The sequence below is a fragment of the Lactuca saligna genome, chromosome 8 (genome assembly GCF_052625555.1).
Source record: "Lactuca saligna cultivar CGN05327 chromosome 8, ASM5262555v1, whole genome shotgun sequence".
NCBI lineage: Eukaryota > Viridiplantae > Streptophyta > Magnoliopsida > Asterales > Asteraceae > Lactuca > Lactuca saligna.
In genome coordinates this window covers 286,733,309-286,747,169 of record NC_136424.1, presented here as the reverse complement: position 1 = coordinate 286,747,169, position 13,861 = coordinate 286,733,309, and the positions used below count along the sequence as shown (strand labels likewise).

Here is a 13,861-nt window from a genome sequence, read left to right as displayed (position 1 = left end):
AAAAGCACGATCTTTACAGACCACAAGAGTCTACAACACATCTTAGACCAGAAAGAGCTCAACATGAGACAACAACGGTGGGTAGAGCTACTCAGTGATTACGAGTGTGAAATTCATTATCATCCGGGTAAAGCCAATGTAGTAGTCGATGCCCTGAGTCGGAAAGAATATATTGGTCGTAGAGTCAAATCTTTGACTCTAACTATCCATTCACACTTGTCAGCGCAAATTAAGGAGGCTCAGCTCGACGCTTTGAAACCTGAAAACGTGGCAGGTGAATCCCTTTAGAGGGATGGATAAGAACTTGGAAGTCAAGGGTGGCGGAGCCTTATACCTCATGGATCGGATCTGGACACCGAAACACAGTGGCTTCAGAGACTTGGTCATGATGAAAGCTCACAACACTCGTTATTCCGTCCACCCCGGTTCAGATAAGATGTATCTGGATCCTAAAAAGTTATACTGGTGGCCTAACATGAAAGCAGATATTGCTACATTTGTGAGTAAATGCCTTACTTGCGCAAAGGTCAATGTCGAATACCAGAAACCCTCCGGTCTCTTACAACAACCAGAGATACCAGAATGGAAGTGGGAGCAGATCACTATGGACTACATAACCAAGTTGCCCAAGACGACGGGTGGACTTGATTCCATATGGGTCATCGTCAATAGATTGACCAAGTCTGCACACTTCTTGCCAATCAAAGAAACAGACAAGATGGAGAAACTTACCAGGACTTACATTAGGGAAATTGTAAGGCTGCACGGTGTTCCTTTATCTATTATCTCGAACAGAGATAGTAGATTCACTTCGAGGTTCTGGCAGTCATTACAAAGCTCCCTAGGAACTAGGCTGGACATGAGTACAGCCTACCATCCACAGACCGACGGGCAAAGTAAGAGAACTATTCAAACCTTAGAAGATATGTTGCGTGCCTGTGTGATTGACTTTGGAAAAGCTTGGGATACCCATTTACCTCTCGTTGAATTTTCCTACAACAACAGTTATCACACGAGAATAAAGCCAGCTCCATTCAAGGCCTTCTATGGCTGAAAGTGCATATCCCCTCTGTTCTGGGCTGAGGTGGGTGATACCCAGTTAGCTAAGGGACGAGTTCCCGAAAGCACTCTCACGGGTCCGGAGATCATTCGGGAAACGACAGAGAAGATCGTTCAAATTCGTGAACGATTAAAAGCCTCTAGAGACCGATATAAAAGCTACGCTGACAAGCGAAGGAAACCATTGGAATTTCAGGTGGGCGACCGAGTCCTACTGAAGGTCTCACCCTGGAAAGGCTTGATATGCTTTGGAAAGCGTGGGAAGCTCAATCCAAGATACATAGGGCCTTTCAAGATTCTCGCAGGAATCGGCCCTGTAGCTTACAAACTCAATCTACCGCACGAACTCACTAACGTACATCCTACCTTCCACGTCTCGAACTTGAAAAAGTGTCTATCCGACGAGACTCTTGTTATTCCACCCGACAAGATCAAGATCAAAGAGAGCCTCAACTTCGTGGAGGAACCAGTAGAGATCATGGACCGAGAGGTCAAGCAAACAAAGCAGAGTCATATCCCGATAGTGAAGGTGCGCTGGAACGCAAAGCGTGGACCCGAATTCACTTGGGAACGAGAGGATCAGATGAAACTAAAATACCCTCACCTTTTCACTTAGTTATTTGTAACTTCTTAATTGCTTAACTTCTAATTTCGGGATGAAATTCCTTCTAACGGGGGGATGATGTGACAACCCAAAATTTCCATTCTGTACAAACTATATCACTTCAATAGAAGTTATAGCAGTCACAGTTAAGTTTCAGACTTTTTCGTGTAAGTTTGAGTAATTCAGGGTTTACACTTCAAGAAATATCAGGAGAGTGGATGCACTAGAGTTTTGTGCAACACTGTTATTCCAACACTCTATTATATTAGAGATCATTTTGGGAATAAAATATTTTCTGCCAAAAATATCAGGACTATAAATAGAATTCTGAACCAAATTTATTCATTATTCGCATTTCTAACTAGAGAAAAGCCATTTTCTCTCTCACGGATCTTCAGGTTTTTATACCAAAACGTGAGTAACTCTTTCAAGTAGTGGTAGAAAGCTTTATATGTGTTTATAACATGATTTAGAAGGCTAAATCACTAGATTTAGGAGTTTACTCCCCAAGGTGTTCTTGGGCGGTAAACTCCCGAAACAAAGCCTAGATCGTCCCTTGTCTTATGCTACTACCTTAGACTCATATATATGTGTGTTAGGGACAAGAAAACAACCAAGAAACACAAACACATGGGAGTTCACGGCCCAAGAGGATCTTGGACCGTGAACTCCAAAATCATGCACAAAAGTGTGCTTTTGAGGCACCTAAAGCCATAGGCATTTACATAGACTTGTTCCCATTTAACCAAGGGCCTTAACCACATCAAAAACACCTTCCAAAGTGAGTTTACGGCCATGACATGGTTCTTGGGCCGTAAACATGATTAAAGGGCACCAAAGTGTGTCAAAGGCCTACATATGCTTGGAATAAAAGTCTAGAACCTATACGACTTGTGCAAGAGAATTGAAAGCATCAAAAACACCCATCCTTAAGAGTTTACGGCCGCAAACTCTAAGGGAAATGGCCTTAGGGCCGTAAACTCCTCAAAGGGGTGTATCTATGCCTTAAACCCTTCCAAGAATTGAACCACCAAGTTGGAATAATTCTAGGGATCATTTAGAACTTCAAAACACAAAATACCACCAAGGTTGGGAGTTTACGGCCGTAAACTCAAGATTTTACAACCGTAAACTCCATGTGTGATGGTATATGGAGAGTAAACTCATATATAGGGTCCTTTGGAACCCTAAACCCAAGTACCTTGTCCCACAATGGCTTAGATGCAATCCTTAGGGCTTAAAACACTTATATAAAGTGTTTATTATGTTCTATGATGTCTTAACATTATCAATTAGTAATTTAAGACTAATTTGGTACATATATGTGTGATTATATGTTCATTAGGATCGTAGTGTGTGTACAAGCCCTCACTTGACACCTAACAATCCTACACCGTCCAGTTCATCCAAATCACCTTCTACAGGTGAGTTTATACCCCTAATCAATGTTTTAAAAGATTTTAAGTGCTTTAATGGGGGCGAATACAAGTAGAAAACAACATGTTATTAAATCATTTATATGTATTTTATAACTGTGTTTTCATTCAACGAATTTCACATACTACAAAATGTGATGCATGAAATGGGTTTCTATCTTTAAAATACTTTGTTATCAAATGTATTACTTTTGAAATGCTTATCAAAATGACATCAAGTCACTTTTTATATTTGTTCAAAATCCTTAGATATCTTACAAAACCATTTTACATTCTTGAACTAAACTATGCATATACACTTATATTCTTATATATGTATTGATGTTATAGTTGTCATCTTTCATTTAGTTTACCACACCCTTGAGTAGTAAAAGTGTATAAACCTACTTGAATAATCAATTACCTTTCAGTAAATTATCATAGGGATAATTTGAAGACATCAAAAATTATTCCTATTACAAGGAATCACACAAGAGTCGGTTCATTCATGAGTCTACACAAGTACATTACCTGATACATGAGTACATTTATATATGATTACATGATACATGAGTACGTTTACATATGCTTACATGATACATGAATAACATACATGAGTACTGTTACGTAGATACATTATCCTGTATTCACTTACCTGGATACTTGTACCTAGAGTTATGAGGAAGATTTATTCGTACCTTCTGTGTAAATTTTACTGCCTATCCCTGTTCGACAGGATGTCTAGACGGGACTAACCATTCCGGAACCCAGCTGTTAGAACCACTGGGTGATGAACATCCATGGATGTCTAAGGTTATCACTTATAATAGATAGATTGATATCGAAACTAACCATTCCTCCATCCTACTGTTGCAACAGAGGATGAGATGAAAATCTTCGGATGATCATTAGGTTACCACTTATATTAGGAGTCGGCTACGGGACTAACCCTTCCTCTAACCTGCTGCTGCTACAGAGGACAATTGGACAATCTTCGGATGTTCATTAGGTTATTCATATCGCTTACTGCGATGGCGTGTTAGTCCTGGTATCCAGGGATAACACTTACATGGTTATATTTTTCCTATTTACTTTATTTTGTGATATATTCACATAAACGATGAGTTAGACCAATTACTGTTCGTAGTAGTCAAAAAGAAGGAAAAACTATTATTTTACTTACAAAACATTCAGGTCTTGGTAGAAGACTACATTGTCATAACAAAACATTCGGGTCTTGGTAGAAGACTACATTTCATACTAGTAGGAAATAAGGGATTTCTTAGGGTTGTTCATACGTATATCAACTGTCTTACTTAAGGTTTTTACATGACATTCATAACAGTTTATCAAAGCAAGACAATGACACTTAAATACTTATGAATTCACCAGCTTTAAAGCTGATACTCTCTTTCAAAATAACTTGTATTCTCAGGTCATCAGTAGATAGGTACGGTGGCCAGGTTTTGAGAAGACGGAGCAGACAAGTCTTGTCTTTTATTTTGATTATGTATTTTTGGTGTCTTATTACAATGAAAGAACACACATGTGTTAAAATTTTACTTATAATGCAATGGAGGATGTTGTTGCTTGTTTACTATTTTACACTGTTGTGATACTGTACATGACGTCCTCCACCCGTGAACGTTTCCGTTGTTCGTGGTTTTAGGGTGTGACATCGTTTCTCTATCCATCCGGGGGCCACCAAGATGTACAGAGACCTAAGTTTGAGTTACTGGTGGCCATGTATGAAGCGAGAGATCGCCTGGTATGTTGAGAGGTGCTTGACATGTCGAATGGTTAAGGCTGAGCATCAGAGACCTCATGGTAGATTGCAGCCTCTCGAGATTTCCATATGGAAATGGGAACATATCACCATGGATTTGATTACCAAGTTGCCAAGGACGGCAAGGGGTATGATGCTATATGGGTTATTGTGGATCGATTGACCAAGAGTTCCTATTTCCTGCCTATACGGGAGAGCTCCTCAGCCGAGAAATTGGCTGATTTATATGTTAGTGAGATTGTAGCTCGTCACGGGGTTCCGGTATCCATCATTTCTGATCGAAATGTTAGGTTCACTTCTTGGTTTTGGCAGAAGTTTCACAAGGATTTGGGCACACGGTTGCACTTTAGCACAACTTTCCATCTGCAGACAAATGACCAGGGTGAGCGGACCATACAGACTCTCAAGGATATGTTGAGAGCCTGCGCTATAGATTTTGGTGGGAGTTGGGATTCCTACCTACCCCTTGCTGAGTTTTCATACAGCAACAACTTTCATTCCAGCATTGGCGCCCCGCCTTATGAGCTGTTGTAAGGCTGGAGATGTCGTACCCTGGTCTGTTGGGGTGAGGTCAGACATAGGGTGATGTGTAGGACGGAGGTGGTTTTGCAAACCACTGAAATGATTCAGCAGCTCAGACAACGACTGTAGACCGCGCAGAGTTGGCAGAAGAGTTACGCTGACATATGCCGATCTGAGTTGGAGTTTCAGGTCGGGGATATGGTGCTTCTGAAGGTCTCACCCTGGAAGGGCGTAATCTGTTTCTGGAAGAGGGGGAAATTGGGTCCCCGATATATTGGACCATTCAGTGTCGTTACCAGATTCGACAAGGTGGCATACAGACTAGATATGCCAGATGAGATTATCCGTATTCACAGCACCTTCACGTTTCGCAGCTGCGAAAGTGCATCATGGATCAAGAGGCAGTGGTATCGTTGGGTGATATTTAAGTCGATGAGCGCTTGAATTACGTTGAGAGGCCAGTAGCTATATTGGAGAAAAAGATGAAAGTCTTACGGAACAAGGAGATACCTCTGGTGAAGGTACAGTGGGAGCATCGAAAGGGGTCCGAATGGAATTGGGAGCCGGAGGCTGAAATACAGGAGCATTACCTGCAGTTGTTTACAGCAGCAGCAGACTTCGGGGACGAAGTCTAGATCAAGTGGGGGAGAATTGTAACGCCCCGACTCTCAGGTATGAGTTATTATATAAATTTTATTAATTTATGGGCCTACTCGACGAGTCTATGCCCTAACTCGTCGAGTAGCAGCGTGATCGGCCACATCATTAAGTGATAGACTCGACGAGTCAGAGCTGGTAGAGGAAACCCTAATTCTTCGGGTTTAGCACCCTATTTAAGGGATCATTAGCCTCCTTGTGACTCTCCACAACCTCTAGAGAGTCCAACAAAAACCCTAAACGAGTGTGTGCCATTTTGTGAGGATTTCAAGGCTTGGAAAGTAGATTTGATGGAGAGGACTTGAAGATAAGAAGGTAGCAACAAGAGAGCTTGTGTGAATTTGTAACTTGTCCTCTCTAGTTTCATTTAGAGGTATCAATTCGTTTTCTTGACTCAAATGCTTTCTAGATCTCATGTGGGTGAAGATTTGGGGCTTTTGCCGTATTAGGGAGCCTTTTGAGGTGGAGGAGCTGGATCTGAAGTTTCCACTTCAGATCTGGACTCTTCTTGGATCATAGATTCATAGAGTCAAGTTATGGAAGTGAATAAACTTCCCTTTTGTGACTTAATCCCCATTTCATGCTTGTTTATTGCCTTTTGAGATTCCATAGCCATGCAAGTACGTAAAGGTAGCAACTTTACGTTGCTACTGCACCCTCGGAACCCCTATCTACATACTGGAACGATTGATTAACTCTAAATCGATGGATTATGGATTAGGTTGTGTGAACTCGACGAGTCAGATGATCTGAATCGACGAGTCATACCAGGGTTTTCGAGTTCTGAGTCGCAACTGAACTCGGTGGGTCTTAAGGATGACTCGACGAGTCTGATGAGTTTACTCGGAGTAATAGAATGTTATGGACTCGAAGATTTGGATGTTGCACTCGACAAGTCAGGTCAACATAATTAGTTAACTGTTAACTGTTGAGTTTGACCAGAGGGGACCAGAACCTTATGAGGGCAGTTTAGGTAACTCGAATTTATGGTGGATCTGGTTAGGTTGGTGTTCGGGAGTAAGGTTGGGAAACATTTGATACATCATATTCGACTCTCTAGCAAGGTGAGTTATCCTCACTATACTAAGGGGTCTAAGGCACTAAGGTCGGCCCATTTGATATGTTATCTTGAGTCGTGTTAGATGCTGAGTACGACTTAGTGTTGCATGCTAGTGGTTATGCCTGTTAGGTAGGTCTGTAGGACTACCTGTGATGTTATAAGATTATTGCATGCTCGATTCTTATGATTTATGTGTTTGTTATATGGGATGGGTTGAGGTTGTACTGCTTCGTGCGGTAGCCAACAAACTCTAGGAGCATTCCAGTTACGGGCTGAGGGAGACTCATACTGTGGGTTTGTGGGTATTACAGTCTGTATGGCTGTGGACCCGTTATGTGCTGATTTGTTCAATTTATTATATGATTGTGTGGACTGTATGAGTATCGGTATTTTGGGGGTAACTCACTAAGCTTTCCCGCTTACAGTTTCAGTTTATTGTTTCAGGTACCTCAGGGGATCGCGGTAAGGTGAAGGCATGATCGTACAGCTAGCTCCTCACTTTAGGTTTATGTTTTTGGGATATACTCTGATAAATAATATTTTGAAAACATAGTTGTTATGTTTGATGAATTTGATGTGTTTTTAAAAGTTTAAATTTGCTTGAAATTTTTGGGTGCTATATACGAGGTTACAATAAATTAAAAAAACGAAAAAAATTAAAATAAAATCGTAGGCTTCATACGGAACCTACAGTGTACAAGTCCACATTGTACAATCTGTGCATTGTGCACTTGTACACCGTAGGTTTCATATGAAACCTACGGTTTTAATATATTTTTTTGTTTTTTTAAATAATTAGCCCAATATACAAAAACTACTCCTAATCAACAATATGGTAAAATTTTGATAAAAAATGGATGTACCTCGTTGTTCTTTGGGTACTCTATTGAGAGAAAAAAGTAGGTAAAACCAAAAAAATAATAGTTAAAATAACCTAATCTGACAGATTATACATTATATACTATGGACCAATGGACCGCAACATTGCCACAAAAAAGTAGTTTTCGACTGTTGACCATAGGCAACTTGCATTGACCGTAGTCAATCCTGATCAATCTACTATTTTGTGGGCTACTTTTGAATAATGTGTTTTTTTAGATAGATAAAGTATTTTAAAACTAATAAACTATTTTGAAAACTTATCCCAACACCCGCTAATGTTTTTATTTTAGGGTTTACCATTTATCCAATATTCAGAGGGTGTTTGGATAGGGAAAAAATATGTTGTTTATTGTTTATTGCTTAATCTCACCGCAATAAGCAAATTTAAGTGTTTGGATAGGAGTCTTTAAAAATCAGCTTATTGCGGTAGGAATAAGCTAAATAAACCGATTTAAATAAGCACAAGGGAAATGCTTATTAATCATTTTACTCATATAAGATGTTTTGTTTGTCAAACAATTAAAATGTTTATTGTTTATTGCTTATTTCCACCGCAATAAGCTAATCCAAACATATTTTAAAGAAGTGTTTATTACTACCGCAATAAGCAAATCTCTATCTCTATATTCTAATAAATAAATAGGTTTATTCTTCTATTGACAAGTGTCATAATATTAGAATCCATCATTAATATTATATGTCTCTTATCATGCTACTTGTCAACCTATTAATTATCCATTTTAAATTTCTTATTTAATTATATTAAATTAATAATTGATTCTTCACTTTAAATTTTAAATTTAAATTTCTTCGATTTAATTATATTAAATTAATAACATTAGATTAAAAATAAAATAAAATCAATACAAATTATAAGGTGATATAATTTCACGTATTTGTTTAAATCAACGATTATAATTTTATATACCTAAAAAAATATATTTTAAGTAATAATTTATTTAAAATATTTGATTAATAATTTTAATTTTTTATTATGAAAATTTAATTAATTTTATAACTATGGTTCTTACGCCTTGTTCCCGAGTTCCACTTAAAGAGAGAAATGGGAGGATACGAAGGGAAAGTGAGGGGTGTCGAAGGAAAATCGTGTTCCTGAGTTTCATTAATGGAATGAGAGTGATGGGAGGGAAAGAATTTTAAAGTTATATTTTCCTTCCAAATTTATCTCCCAAATTGGACAGATTTGGGAAGAAAGTGAGGGAAGGAAAATTTTAAATTTATTTTCTTTTTCCTCCTGATTCGGGACACAAAAGCTAAAAATTTTCCTTTCCTTTCCTTTCATTTCCTTCGAACTCGGAAACACAGAATAATGAATATTTTTCTTCACCTCCCTTTCTTTCTATCAAAATTTCCTTCTTTTCCCTTTAATGAATTTACATAAAAACCCGGCGGGTTATAAACCAGTAAAACAGTAAACTTATAACTAGTAAACAATAAACTAATACCTAAAAACTATTTATTTAGCGATATATATCTCTAATTTACGAGCTGATTCTGAGACGGAGATCAGAAGCATTGGCACAAGTCAATTAGGCCAAGAAGAGATTATAATGATCTTCAGTCGCCTTATTTCGAAAGCCACACTGTTAACTGATGATGCCTTTAAAATCCCAGGTCACATCTGGACTACTGGACGGGAAATCCCGAATTCATACGCGATTTATGCAAGCCACAATCCCTGAAATTGGATTCGCAGGTCGCTCCCCGCCACTGACGGGGGACTACAAATTCTAGGGTTTTATCCATACACGCTCTCAATATTGTTGAGTGTTGTTTATACGTATTAAAATCAAGTATTAGGGCATTGCACGTTAAGCCCAGTTTTGCAATTGTTGGTAAACATTGTGTGTTTTGGGTTGAAGTTTGATTGTTCTTGTATTGCAAAACACACACACCATCCTCCTCAAATCCAGAAAGAGACAGCAGCTACATCACTTTACCATTGCCTCTCTTGATCCCAATATGTACCTGACTAGATTTGAAAGCTCAGTGGAACAATTAATTAGGTAGAAAAAATTCATGCAGACCCATTCCGATGTCCCAATTTGTATGCCTCTAAATTGAAAAATCTCATTCGAATTCAATAACTGTAAGTATTTGAGTTTAGATATGCATTCATTTAGTTTCAAGTACCTAAAATTGAACTAAATCTCATATTATTGCTTTATTAAAGTCTAATATCCCATCCATCAAGTCAACTGCTCTAGTTTTAGTGATGACCTGGAGAGAATTGTAGCAGCAACTACACTATTTGCAGCTTCTGTGTAGTGGACACCATCCCATACGATGGCTGATGTTACATTATTGCATATGCTGTACCCCGGTTGCCCGCATGTGGCTTTCACATTGTAATTGTTGGGAGGCCCTCCATACCCACAGCATGCCTTGAATGGTTCTACAAATCCTGTCAACCAACCCACAAACCACCGTTAGTCTCATTATCATTCGCACACTATAAGATGTGTGTGGGTGTGGGTTGCTTTATTACCATATTTTGAGGGCTCTGCGAAGAGATTGTATTTGATGCTGTACACATCCACATACACAATAACTGCATCTTTCAATAACGACCTCAACTCTTTGCACATTTTATGTAAACCTTTGTTAAAAAGTTTTGCTAAATCGTTGTGGACACGGAAGCATCCAATTTTGTCAAGGTCTGTAGCATTGTGTGCATGTAATGCAAGCTCTTTAGGAGCACAACCCAGTGGCCCGGTGTTGTGTATCCAGAACTTTCTACCACCATACTGGTATAACGTCTGCATTTCACATATTTTTCAATCATACATCTAGTTAAAACAGTAAACAAGATGAAATGAAATCAAGAGATACTCACTTGAACAGCTAGTTTGATTTCTGCTATAAAAGATGGAATTTTGGCTGCAACTGGGGCATAACTGAGATTTGCTGCATATAGTGCGACCAGTAGATCATTTTGTCCTATATCTATCATGTAAACTGCACTATGGAATCCATCTTCATTGATAAAGTTCCCAGAACCTGTTATCATCCAAATTAAAGAAAACAGATAACATGCACAAAGCAAGTAATGCATACATACCGAGGGAAAGGAGTTCAAGTGACCGATTCTTGAAGTGCACGAATTGGCGAACCTGAACATCAAGCTGAAAAGGTACAAATTGTGGTAGAGTCATGGCTCCAGCTACTGCAAAATTTACGCCACTCGTAAAATTTGGTGCCAAGGACTCCAGATATGGGCTCAAATAGCTCAGCTTCAGATGTTCACCTGTTTCAAGAATCAAAATTCATCAAATTTACCAGATAAAGATATTATATATATATATATATATATATATATATATATATATATATATATATATATATATATATGATGAGAGAGAGAGAGAGAGAGAGAGAGAGAGAGAGAGACTTACAGAAAAAATCAATGATGAGGCGACCATCACCAAAACGGCCGGTGCCTCTGTGAAAGAAGGTAATGCCGTGTGGAAGGCCAATGGGAAGTCCTGCACCGGCCAGCACTCCTCCAGTGTCGGAATTTGAGTCACCAAAGTTAATTATACGAATAGCTGGTCTCGCTCTTGCTCTTGCTCTGGTGGACCCCGACATACCTAACACTAACACCATACAGACCCATAATATTACCAGCCTCTTCTTCATATCCATCTCAAACCACTACCTAATCTGTCTCTTTAGTTCCAATCTTTTGCTCAAAACCTTCATCTCAATATATACACATGTTGATGACCATCATTTCAGGAATTATTTATAAAATCAAGTTGCACGCATAAACTTTTATATATATATATATATATATATATATATATATATATATATATATATATATATATATATATATATATATATATATATATATATATATATATATATATATATATATATATTACAAAGGAAAGGAACATGCATGCATGTGGATCACCACCAGTTGAGGAATTAAATACATCAAGTTGCAGGATGTATATTGTAAAATTAAGGAGCCAAAGCCTAGCGAACAAGGGGCCAAGGGGGCGTGCGTTTACATATACTCTTAGATTTATAAAACATTTTTAGGAATAGGCATCTCTTAATAATAGGGGTGACAATCTTCGATCCAACCCGTAACCCGACATTGACCCAACACGAAAATAAATGAGTTTGGGTTGAGATTTTTGACCCGTCAACCCGTTTATTTCATGGGTTGGGTTAGGTTACTTGTTTGGGTTTACGGGTCAACCCGTCAAACTGATTATATATATATATATATATATATATATATATATATATATATATATATATATATATATATATATATATATATATATATATATATATATATATATATATATATATATATTCTAATCCTATTTAATAAATGAAGGTTTTTTTGCTACATATCATTTTTTTAATTTTTTCAATTTCATTTAAATCCACTTGGTAAATTGTGGTTTTTTTGGTTTGTTATTAAATTATAAAAAAATCTAATCTAAAAATATAATAAACAGAATAAGGAAACTTAAATGTCTCCATAAATCTTCACATAATTTGTCCATTAATGTATTAAATTCAATTTAAATTCAAATCAACTTTCTTAATTGAAAAACATAATTTTCGGGCAATCCATTTTGAATTTACGATAATTTGTAGAAACCTTGCAAAAATTGGTTTATTCACAGCTAATATTGATATTCTTTCAAATTCACTTTTGTAAATTATTAAACATGTAATGCTTAACAAAATATATTAAAAAAAAATTAAAAAAAAAAAAAAAAAAAAAACCCCGTGTATTACACGGGTCTCACACCTAATAAATGAATAGTTTTAACCTCCTTTTGCCAAGTTTCACTCTAATACAACTTCTCATTTAATATTATGTCATGTGTCATGTAGATATATTAGGCAACTCATTTCAAAATTCAAATTTACATTTTCAAATTATATGTTAAACTTGAAGTCATAATAATTGTAACATTCCGAGTCCAGGAGTGCAAGTTCGGGGTTCAAAGTGTAAATTTGAAGGGCAACTCGGTGAGTTCATGGGCTAACTCGGCAAGTAGGGTCGCGACTCAGGTTGTGTGTTAAGTGGCCAACTCGGCGAGTCTAAGGCTGGACTCGGCGAGTAGGCGTTGTGCGAAGAAAACCATAATTTCGGGGGATGAGCCCTATATAAAGGGCATTATACCCTCTCCCCAGCCTCCTTACCTTCCCTTGAAGTCCAGAAAACCCTAGAAGCGTGATTGTAAAGGATTTGAGTGCATTTGAGCTTGGGAGAAGTGATTTGGAGGAAGATCTTGGAGAGTTAGGAGGCTTGGAGCAAGGGGCTTTGCTTAGATTCGGATTTCCTTGCTGATTGGGGCTTCCTTTTGAGGTATTATCTCGTTTTTGGGTTGCTATTCATCTAGATTCATCATTTTTGGGATGTGTGGGAAGTTTGGCTTGTGGTATTTAGAGTTTGAAGGATAGATCTGAGGTTGCCACCTCAGATCTAGAATGGAGAAGGTCTAGAGTGCATTAAAGTCCCTGTTCTTGAGTGTTTGGTGAAGCTATATTGTCCCAAACCCTAGCCCTAGAGTGTAAAATGCCTAGATCTCTTTGGATTCACGTAAAGTTTGCCACTTTACGTGATGGATGGGTTGTATAAGGGTAGATCTATGTTTTGAATCATCTGCATGGCCTGAAAATCTTTCGCATGGGTTAAGATCTAGAGGCACTTGGCGAGTCACAAAGGTGTACTCGGCGAGTTGCTTGAAGATGGACTGAAACTCGGCGAGTTGGAAGAACAACTCGGCGAGTAGGTTGAAGATGGCCTTGGACTCGGCGAGTTTGTTCTTGGACTCGGCGAGTCTGGTCATGAGATCCAAACTTCTTCTGGTGAAGCC

General features: G+C 38.0%; 1 protein-coding gene across 1 annotated transcript; it reads right to left on the bottom strand.

Moving 5' to 3' along the window:
- Nucleotides 1-10,066: 10,066 nt before the first annotated feature.
- Nucleotides 10,067-11,721, bottom strand: LOC145009062 (GDSL esterase/lipase At3g62280-like). The gene is made up of 5 exons (XM_078967722.1): nt 11,402-11,721; nt 11,068-11,253; nt 10,843-11,006; nt 10,495-10,765; nt 10,067-10,410 (listed from the first exon to the last, which is right to left on the bottom strand). The coding sequence occupies exons 1-5, from the start codon at nt 11,649-11,651 to the stop codon at nt 10,196-10,198; spliced, it is 1,086 nt and encodes a 361-aa protein (XP_078823848.1). The 5' UTR covers nt 11,652-11,721; the 3' UTR covers nt 10,067-10,195.
- Nucleotides 11,722-13,861: the final 2,140 nt, after the last annotated feature.